Source organism: Mustelus asterias, chromosome 4 (assembly GCF_964213995.1).
Source record: "Mustelus asterias chromosome 4, sMusAst1.hap1.1, whole genome shotgun sequence".
In the NCBI taxonomy this organism is placed as follows: Eukaryota; Metazoa; Chordata; class Chondrichthyes; order Carcharhiniformes; family Triakidae; genus Mustelus; species Mustelus asterias.
This window is the reverse complement of record NC_135804.1, coordinates 76,755,443-76,766,105: the sequence shown is the minus strand read 5'-3', so window position 1 is coordinate 76,766,105 and position 10,663 is coordinate 76,755,443. Positions and strand designations below refer to the sequence as shown.

General features: G+C 61.9%; 1 protein-coding gene across 1 annotated transcript in view; it reads left to right on the top strand.

The window, feature by feature from the left end:
* taf7 (TAF7 RNA polymerase II, TATA box binding protein (TBP)-associated factor) overlaps positions 1 to 10,663 on the top strand; it is a 53,379-nt gene that overhangs the window by 5,233 nt on the left and 37,483 nt on the right. The window contains exon 2 of the mRNA XM_078211208.1: positions 5,593 to 5,675. Coding sequence (XP_078067334.1) covers positions 5,636 to 5,675 — 40 coding nt within the window. The 5' untranslated portion in view covers positions 5,593 to 5,635. The remainder of the gene's footprint in view (positions 1 to 5,592; positions 5,676 to 10,663) is intronic.

Here is a 10,663-nt window from a genome sequence, read left to right as displayed (position 1 = left end):
CCCGGTTCTCTCCCCCCACCCCCGGTTCTCTCCCCCCCACCCCCGGTTCTCTTCCCCCCACCCCCGGTTCTCTCCCCCCACCCCCACCCCCGGTTCTCTCCCCCCACCCCCGGTTCTCTCCCCCCACCCCCGGTTCTCTCCCCCCACCCCCGGTTCTCTCCCCCCACCCCCGGTTCTCTCCCCCCACCCCCGGTTCTCTCCCCCCACCCCCCGGTTCTCTCCCCCCACCCCCGGTTCTCTCCCCCCACCCCCGGTTCTCTCCCCCCACCCCCGGTTCTCTCCCCCCACCCCCGGTTCTCTCCCCCCACCCCCGGTTCTCTCCCCCCACCCCCGGTTCTCTCCCCCCCACCCCCGGTTCTCTCCCCCCACCCCCGGTTCTCTCCCCCACCCCCGGTTCTCTCCCCCCACCCCCGGTTCTCTCCCCCCACCCCGGTTCTCTCCCCCCACCCCCGGTTCTCTCCCCCCACCCCCGGTTCTCTCCCCCCACCCCCGGTTCTCTCCCCCCACCCCCGGTTCTCTCCCCCCACCCCCGGTTCTCTCCCCCCACCCCCGGTTCTCTCCCCCCACCCCCGGTTCTCTCCCCCCACCCCCGGTTCTCTCCCCCACCCCCGGTTCTCTCCCCCCACCCCCGGTTCTCTCCCCCCACCCCCGGTTCTCTCCCCCCACCCCCGGTTCTCTCCCCCCACCCCGGTTCTCTCCCCCCACCCCCGGTTCTCTCCCCCCACCCCCGGTTCTCTCCCCCCACCCCCGGTTCTCTCCCCCCACCCCCGGTTCTCTCCCCCACCCCCGGTTCTCTCCCCCCACCCCCGGTTCTCTCCCCCCACCCCCGGTTCTCTCCCCCCACCCCCGGTTCTCTCCCCCCACCCCCGGTTCTCTCCCCCCACCCCCGGTTCTCTCCCCCCACCCCCGGTTCTCTCCCCCCACCCCCGGTTCTCTCCCCCCACCCCCGGTTCTCTCCCCCCACCCCCGGTTCTCTCCCCCCACCCCCGGTTCTCTCCCCCCACCCCCGGTTCTCTCCCCCCACCCCCGGTTTCTCCCCCCCACCCCCGGTTCTCTCCCCCCACCCCCGGTTCTCTCCCCCCACCCCCGGTTCTCTCCCCCCACCCCCGGTTCTCTCCCCCCACCCCCGGTTCTCTCCCCCCACCCCGGTTCTCTCCCCCCACCCCCGGTTCTCTCCCCCCACCCCCGGTTCTCTCCCCCCACCCCCGGTTCTCTCCCCCCACCCCCGGTTCTCTCCCCCCACCCCCGGTTCTCTCCCCCCACCCCCGGTTCTCTCCCCCCACCCCCGGTTCTCTCCCCCCACCCCCGGTTCTCTCCCCCACCCCCGGTTCTCTCCCCCCACCCCGTTCTCTCCCCCCACCCCCGGTTCTCTCCCCCCACCCCCGGTTCTCTCCCCCCACCCCCGGTTCTCTCCCCCCACCCCCGGTTCTCTCCCCCCACCCCCGGTTCTCTCCCCCCACCCCCGGTTCTCTCCCCCCACCCCCGGTTCTCTCCCCCACCCCCGGTTCTCTCCCCCCACCCCCGGTTCTCTCCCCCACCCCCGGTTCTCTCCCCCCACCCCCGGTTCTCTCCCCCCACCCCCGGTTCTCTCCCCCCACCCCGGTTCTCTCCCCCCACCCCCGGTTCTCTCCCCCCACCCCCGGTTCTCTCCCCACCCCGGTTCTCTCCCCCCACCCCCGGTTCTCTCCCCCCACCCCCGGTTCTCTCCCCCCACCCCCGGTTCTCTCCCCCCACCCCCGGTTCTCTCCCCCCACCCCCGGTTCTCTCCCCCCACCCCCGGTTCTCTCCCCCCACCCCCGGTTCTCTCCCCCCACCCCCGGTTCTCTCCCCCCACCCCCGGTTCTCTCCCCCCACCCCCGGTTCTCTCCCCCCACCCCCGGTTCTCTCCCCCCACCCCCGGTTCTCTCCCCCACCCCCGGTTCTCTCCCCCCACCCCCGGTTCTCTCCCCCCACCCCCGGTTCTCTCCCCCCACCCCCGGTTCTCTCCCCCCACCCCCGGTTCTCTCCCCCCACCCCCGGTTCTCTCCCCCCACCCCCGGTTCTCTCCCCCCACCCCCGGTTCTCTCCCCCCACCCCCGGTTCTCTCCCCCCCACCCCCGGTTCTCTCCCCCCACCCCCGGTTCTCTCCCCCCACCCCCGGTTCTCTCCCACCCCGTTCTCTCCCCCCACCCCCGGTTCTCTCCCCCCACCCCCGGTTCTCTCCCCCCACCCCCCGGTTCTCTCCCCCCACCCCCGGTTCTCTCCCCCCACCCCCGGTTCTCTCCCCCCACCCCCGGTTCTCTCCCCCACCCCCGGTTCTCTCCCCCCACCCCCGGTTCTCTCCCCCCACCCCCGGTTCTCTCCCCCCACCCCCGGTTCTCTCCCCCACCCCCGGTTCTCTCCCCCCACCCCCGGTTCTCTCCCCCACCCCCGGTTCTCTCCCCCCACCCCCGGTTCTCTCCCCCCACCCCCGGTTCTCTCCCCCCACCCCCGGTTCTCTCCCCCCACCCCCGGTTCTCTCCCCCCACCCCCGGTTCTCTCCCCCCCACCCCCGGTTCTCTCCCCCACCCCCGGTTCTCTCCCCCCACCCCGGTTCTCTCCCCCCACCCCCGGTTCTCTCCCCCCACCCCCGGTTCTCTCCCCCCCTCTCTCCACCCCCGGTTCTCTCCCCCCACCCCCGGTTCTCTCCCCCCACCCCCGGTTCTCTCCCCCCACCCCCGGTTCTCTCCCCCCACCCCCGGTTCTCTCCCCCCACCCCCGGTTCTCTCCCCCCACCCCCGGTTCTCTCCCCCCACCCCCGGTTCTCTCCCCCCACCCCCGGTTCTCTCCCCCCACCCCCGGTTCTCTCCCCCCACCCCCGGTTCTCTCCCCCCACCCCCGGTTCTCTCCCCCCACCCCCGGTTCTCTCCCCCCACCCCCGGTTCTCTCCCCCCACCCCCGGTTCTCTCCCCCCACCCCCGGTTCTCTCCCCCCACCCCGGTTCTCTCCCCCCACCCCCGGTTCTCTCCCCCCACCCCCGGTTCTCTCCCCCCACCCCCGGTTCTCTCCCCCCACCCCCGGTTCTCTCCCCCCACCCCCGGTTCTCTCCCCCCACCCCCGGTTCTCTCCCCCCACCCCCGGTTCTCTCCCCCCACCCCCGGTTCTCTCCCCCCACCCCCGGTTCTCTCCCCCCACCCCCGGTTCTCTCCCCCCACCCCCGGTTCTCTCCCCCCACCCCCGGTTCTCTCCCCCCACCCCCGGTTCTCTCCCCCCACCCCCGGTTCTCTCCCCCCACCCCCGGTTCTCTCCCCCCACCCCCGGTTCTCTCCCCCCACCCCCGGTTCTCTCCCCCCCACCCCCGGTTCTCTCCCCCCACCCCCGGTTCTCTCCCCCCACCCCCGGTTCTCTCCCCCCACCCCCGGTTCTCTCCCCCCACCCCCGGTTCTCTCCCCCCACCCCCGGTTCTCTCCCCCCACCCCCGGTTCTCTCCCCCCACCCCCGGTTCTCTCCCCCCACCCCCGGTTCTCTCCCCCCACCCCCGGTTCTCTCCCCCCACCCCCGGTTCTCTCCCCCCACCCCCGGTTCTCTCCCCCCACCCCCGGTTCTCTCCCCCCACCCCCGGTTCTCTCCCCCCACCCCCGGTTCTCTCCCCCCACCCCCGGTTCTCTCCCCCCACCCCCGGTTCTCTCCCCCCACCCCCGGTTCTCTCCCCCCACCCCCGGTTCTCTCCCCCCACCCCCGGTTCTCTCCCCCACCCCCGGTTCTCTCCCCCCACCCCCGGTTCTCTCCCCCCACCCCCGGTTCTCTCCCCCCACCCCCGGTTCTCTCCCCCACCCCCGGTTCTCTCCCCCCACCCCCGGTTCTCTCCCCCACCCCCGGTTCTCTCCCCCCACCCCCGGTTCTCTCCCCCCACCCCCGGTTCTCCCCCCACCCCCGGTTCTCTCCCCCCACCCCCGGTTCTCTCCCCCCACCCCCGGTTCTCTCCCCCCACCCCGGTTCTCTCCCCCCACCCCCGGTTCTCTCCCCCCCCACCCCCGGTTCTCTCCCCCCACCCCCGGTTCTCTCCCCCCACCCCCGGTTCTCTCCCCCCACCCCCGGTTCTCTCCCCCACCCCCGGTTCTCTCCCCCCACCCCCGGTTCTCTCCCCCACCCCCGGTTCTCTCCCCCCACCCCCGGTTCTCTCCCCCCACCCCCGGTTCTCTCCCCCCACCCCCGGTTCTCTCCCCCCACCCCCGGTTCTCTCCCCCCACCCCCGGTTCTCTCCCCCCACCCCCGGTTCTCTCCCCCCACCCCCGGTTCTCTCCCCCCACCCCCGGTTCTCTCCCCCCACCCCCGGTTCTCTCCCCCCACCCCCGGTTCTCTCCCCCCACCCCCGGTTCTCTCCCCCCACCCCCGGTTCTCTCCCCCCACCCCCGGTTCTCTCCCCCCACCCCCGGTTCTCTCCCCCCACCCCCCGGTTCTCTCCCCCCACCCCCGGTTCTCTCCCCCCACCCCCGGTTCTCTCCCCCCACCCCCGGTTCTCTCCCCCCACCCCGGTTCTCTCCCCCCACCCCCGGTTCTCTCCCCCCCACCCCCGGTTCTCTCCCCCCACCCCCGGTTCTCTCCCCCACCCCCGGTTCTCTCCCCCCACCCCCGGTTCTCTCCCCTCCCCCACCCCCGGTTCTCTCCCCCCCACCCCCGGTTCTCTCCCCCCACCCCCGGTTCTCTCCCCCCACCCCCGGTTCTCTCCCCCCACCCCCGGTTCTCTCCCCCCACCCCCGGTTCTCTCCCCCCACCCCCGGTTCTCTCCCCCCACCCCCGGTTCTCTCCCCCCACCCCCGGTTCTCTCCCCCCACCCCCGGTTCTCTCCCCCCACCCCCGGTTCTCTCCCCCCACCCCCGGTTCTCTCCCCCCACCCCCGGTTCTCTCCCCCCACCCCCGGTTCTCTCCCCCCACCCCCGGTTCTCTCCCCCACCCCCGGTTCTCTCCCCCCACCCCCGGTTCTCTCCCCCCACCCCCGGTTCTCTCCCCCCACCCCCGGTTCTCTCCCCCCACCCCCGGTTCTCTCCCCCCACCCCCGGTTCTCTCCCCCCACCCCCGGTTCTCTCCCCCCACCCCCGGTTCTCTCCCCCCACCCCCGGTTCTCTCCCCCCACCCCCGGTTCTCTCCCCCCACCCCCGGTTCTCTCCCCCCACCCCCGGTTCTCTCCCCCCACCCCCGGTTCTCTCCCCCCACCCCCGGTTCTCTCCCCCCACCCCCGGTTCTCTCCCCCCACCCCCGGTTCTCTCCCCCCACCCCCGGTTCTCTCCCCCCACCCCCGGTTCTCTCCCCCCACCCCCGGTTCTCTCCCCCCACCCCCGGTTCTCTCCCCCCACCCCCGGTTCTCTCCCCCCACCCCCGGTTCTCTCCCCCCACCCCCGGTTCTCTCCCCCCACCCCCGGTTCTCTCCCCCCACCCCCGGTTCTCTCCCCCCACCCCCGGTTCTCTCCCCCCCTTCCCCCCCCCCCCCCCCCCCGGTTCTCTCCCCCCCCCTTGGTTCTCTCCCCCCCGGTCGGCCGGCCGCCACCCGCTCCCCCTCCCTCATTACCCCTTCCCGCTCTCCGGTGTCGCTGCCTCTCTGTCAATGTTGTCCTCACTCTTCCATTTCTATTTCAGTTCTAAACCGATCCTGATGGATTAGCAGATAGGCTTGTGGAATATGGACAGGAAAGGATTAATATCCTGGAAAAAAATGACAGGTGAGAATACTCAGTCTCCCAGTTAACACAAACTGTCTGTTCCTCTAATCTCTGGAAAACCTGTCAGTTCCAACTCAGCCGCGTTGCAGGTTTTAGAAAATATAATCAAGGCAATGGCCATTTGGACAAATGGGGATTAATTAATGAAAGCGAACATGGATTTGTTAGGCAAATCATCTTTGAACTGTGAGGAGGGCAGTGTAGAACTTCAAAAAGGACATAGACAAGTTGGTGGAGTGAGCGGATAGGTGGCAGATGGAGTTCAGTGTTCAGAAGTGTGAGGTGATACATTTTGGTGGGAAAAACATGGAATGACAATAGAAAATAAGGAGTACAATTCTTGAATGGGTGCAGGTGCAGAGGGACTGTCGTGTATATATGCTTAGATCATTGAAGGTGGCAAGACAGGTGGAGTACATAGTGTTCTGAGCTTTATTAATAGGAGCAGAGTTTCATAGAGTTCCTACAGTACAGAAGGAGGCCATTCGGTCCATCGAATCTGCACTGACCATAATCCCACCCAGGCCCTATTCCCATAACCCCACATATTTACCTTGCTCATCCCTCTGACACTAGGGTCAATTTAGCATGGCCAATCAACCTAACCCGCACATCTTTGGAATGTGGGAGCATACCAGAGCACCCGGGGGAAACCCACGCAGACATGGGGAGAATGTGCAAACTCCACACAGACAGTGACCCGAGGCCGAAATTGAACCCTGGCACTGAAAGGCAGCAGTGCTCACCGCTGTGCCACCGTGCCGCCCAATAGAATAGAAGAGCAAGGAGGTTATGCTGAATTTATACAAGATACTGGTTGGATCAGAGCTGGAATATTATGTACAGCTCTGGTTGTCACTCTATAGGAAGGATGTGAACACGTTGTAGGGAATATGGAAGAGATTCACATCCAGGAATGAGAAACTTCAATGATGAGAATAGATTGGAGAGGTTGGCACGATTCTCCTTGGAGAGAAGAGGCTAAGAGGAGATTTGATAGAAATTCTGAAAATCATGATGGGGCTGGACAGAGTAGGGTGGTTGGCGTCTGGGATGCACTGCCTGGAAGTGTGGTGGAGGCAGGTTCAATTGAGGCATTCAATAATTATTTGAATAGAAACAATGTTCAGATGTACAATCAAAGTGTCAAGTGTCGAGGATGATTTCATTAAGATACCTTTCAAGATCTCACACATTGTGATCATTGAAATTCTCCTGATCTTTCTGTGGTCCATAATATCTGGAACCCTGATCCTGCTCTACAGTTCATTCCCGTTTATGGGTTCATACTTTCTCAGATTAACAGTGGGGATGTTGGATGTTAAGCTGCCAGGGCAGGTGAATAACAGGTAGACTTTGTAAGGAAAGCTGTTTGGTCATTTCTGTGGGCTGTTAGAAAGAAGGAGAGAATGCCAGTACTCGTATCAGTGACATAAACAAATATCCAAAAACACAACTACATTTACACTTAATGGCCAGCTCACTTCATTGAAATTCAAGAGCTTCTCGCCACCTGATGTCATTGGCTTTGAAATCAAGCTGATCCCCTCATTAGATGGTATTTATCGACATCAGGGTGGCATGGTGGCACAGTGAATAGCGCTGCTGCCTCACAGTGCCAGGGATATGGGTTCAATTCCAGCCTTGGGTGAATGTCTGTGTGGGTTTCCTCTGGGTGTTCTGGTTTCCCCTCTCAGTCTAAAGATGTGCAGGTTAGGTGGATTGGCCATGGTAAGTTGTCCCTTAGTGCCCCATGTTGTACCTGTTAATTCTCAGATACTTTCGACCAAGAACCGTCGGTGGCGAAACCGTCTATGTGGTTGCGGCAGTACCCAACTAAGCCTAGCAGGGAGCTCACATCCTTTGGTAAGGGAAGGAGTGTTACAGATTCGATTCACTTCCTTTCTATCTCGTGCTTTCCCTCAGTCACTACTGTACCCAAGTAAGAGACCTGTCGTCTCATGATCTGGGCTTTCTTGGGATTTACCTTTAACCCTAATGTAGTGAGGAGGTTCAGCAGTTCATCCAATAATTTTAGATGTTCCCCTCTTGTTTCAGTCTGTAAGAGGAAATCATTTACGTATTGTACCAAACATGCTGGTTTGGAGAATCCCTCTAAGCCCTTTGCTAAGCCTGGTGAAATATGGAGGGGGAGTTATGAAAACCTTGTGGTAAACACATCCAGGTGTACTGTTGTCCCCGGAACGTGAAGGCAAATTTGTATTGACAGTGGTGATCTAAGGGAATTGACCAGAAGCTGTTACTGATGTCCAACACTGTGAAAAGTTTTGTGTGTGGGGCTTGTTTCATCATGGCTTCTGGGCTAGTCGCCACTGTGGGGGCTGTGATGGGGGTGGTCTGATTTAGGGCTCGATAATCAATTGAGAGTCTCCAGGAATCGTCCGGTTTCCTTCCCGGCCAAATGGAGTTGTTAGTGGAAGCAACAGGGCGCAGGACTCCTTGTTTTAATAAACTGCTAATCACCTTGGCCACTTCCCCTTCGGCTTGCTTAGGGAAGCCGTACTGTCTTTGCGGTTTAGGGTCAGGACCTTCTATGATTACCTCCCCTGTTATTTGGCCGCAGTCATGCTTGTGACTGGCGAATGCCTGTGTGTGTTTGGTTAATATACCCTGTGCTTTAGGGTCCTCCATCATTTCTGTGGGCCTGATCCACAATTCTCCAAAAGTAGAGATTCGGTCTACGTATCTGCCGGTGGCCACCTTGACTGGGGATTGACAGGTGGTTGGCATTTGCCAAATGCAACAATTAGTGGGGTCAAACGATAGGTTGCATTTCCTCATCAGATCGGAACCTAGAATGTGCTCTGCCTCTGGGTGGAGTTTAACCAAGATAGCTGGGTGATGACATATTACCCAGTCGGAGTTCTAATGGGTCTGTTTCTAAGCCTTCCTGTAAATGTCCCGTAAAGCCACTTAACATTATTGTTTTCCTGGTAGGCCAAGTACAGCTGAGGTCACGGGATCTGTTAAGAGTGGTACGGGATCCCCCTGTGTCCCATAGGAACTCGATGGGGCGGCCTCCTATTTTGCCTTTTACAAGGGGTCTCCCTACACTATCCCATTCAGTGTTGCAAACCCAAGTTGGGGAGGTCTGACACAGTCATGCTTCCAGTCGGAGTCTAATTGGGGGTAGAGGCTGAAAGGGGTGTCGGAGGCATCCACCGGGGTTGTGATGCATTGTCTGGCAGGTCCTTCTAATGACATAGGTCGGGGTTCTCCTCTGTAATCGTTGGGGTGGTCGTGGGGTCGGCGGGGCTCTACATTCCCTGGCAAAATGGCCGATCTGGCCACAGTTGTAACACTGCGCTTGTGGGGGTAGATATCTGGAAGTGGCTTTGTCTTGTTCCCTGTACCTGGGGTTGGGAATATATCGGGATTCTGCGCGGGGCTGTGGTTTTCTGTATCGATGATTGGCACGGGTATATGGGGGTGGGTGCCCTGAGTTTCCCAGTCCCCTGTTTCCATCTCCCCCTTCCGTTACGCCAAACAGGGGCTGGGTCTGTGTGGATTGGGTTCATCAATCCGTGTTTTTGAGCTTGGGGGTGTCTGTTTATCTGACTTCCCGTTCCCACACACAAGTCATTTTGCGGATGGCCCAGGCTTCTGTGTGTGTATTATCAACGGGATCAAAATTCTCACAGGCTTTCCGACTCCCCTTGGTGGCATGTACTATCGGGGTCCGGATCCATGTGGACCGGTGGTGTGCATTTAATTGGACTCTATTTAATTGGTCGAAAACCGCAACAGATTGGTTCCATAGTCGGCCAGCATAGGCTGTCAGGTGCTCCCCTCTCTTTTGTTGGCAGTTGTTTAAGCCTTGTACCGGGTCACCCCTATTGTAGCCTATGGCGGCCAGAACGGCCGCCTTCATTTCTGGTAGGGTTCCTCCGGCCACGTTCTGGGGTTGTGGTAGGGCAGAACGGATGGCAGGACTTAAACATAGCAAAATAAGTTTAACCTCTTCTGCCTCGTCTAGGCCGTTTAAAACACGATATTGGGTGACCTGGTCAAAGAGAGCATGTGGATCCCCGGAGGGTTTGAATACTCCAATCGCCTTAGCTATGTCATGGTGTATGGAGTTACATAAGTCAGATTGTGGTTCTGTCCGTCCTGTCGTTGGGTGGTGACCGGATTCATTGGTACAGGAACCGGATTAGTGACTGGATTTATTGGAATGGGAATTGGACTAGGAGCTGAGACTACGTTTTCTAGGATGGTGGTCAGATTAGGTGGTGCCATAGGTTCCATCACCGGGAACGGAAGTGGGGGTCCCCAGTCGGCAGTGACGCTAGCTGTTGCATAATGGCAGGCATCCTCTTCTAAATCCCCCCACTCTACCCCTGGGTCACTATCCCCTGTTTCGGTCGTGTATGCACACCTTACACCCCTTTTTATGGCTAGTTGTGATTTTAAATCTGCAATCTCACACAGGCATTTGGAGTGGTCTGTTGCGCAGGCTGTATTTGCTTTTCCTGCTTGGTGCAAAACTTTTACTGCAGCCTGTAGGTCACTGCATTTACGTTTAACTTCCTCTACCTGTTGCAGCACAGCCTCTCTCTCACGGACAGCACACTGTGCCTTTTGGTAGGCTTTATCACATTGAGCCTGGAATTGGCTCATGTGTATCATATTGATTTGGTTCCTTTCCTCTCATGTGTCTACCTCCGCTTCCAATTGTTGTATGTGCGCGGTAGCACTCATTAAGTCCTGCTTTAGTTGGGTTACCTGGGCCTCTCTGTCCCGTTTAACCCGGATAATCTCCGCTTCTGTACCAAGGAGCTGTTCTAGACAACTAGCAATCGCAATCGCCTTCCTAAGCTTGGGAGCCCTTTTACCCATTTCCTTATGGGCATGACTCCAACAATTCTCTCCCTCGGATCCCAGATCCGGTTTCGGGGCATCACCCCACTGTACCCATTTGGGCCACTTATCATAGATATCATAGAAACCCTACAGTACAGAAAGAG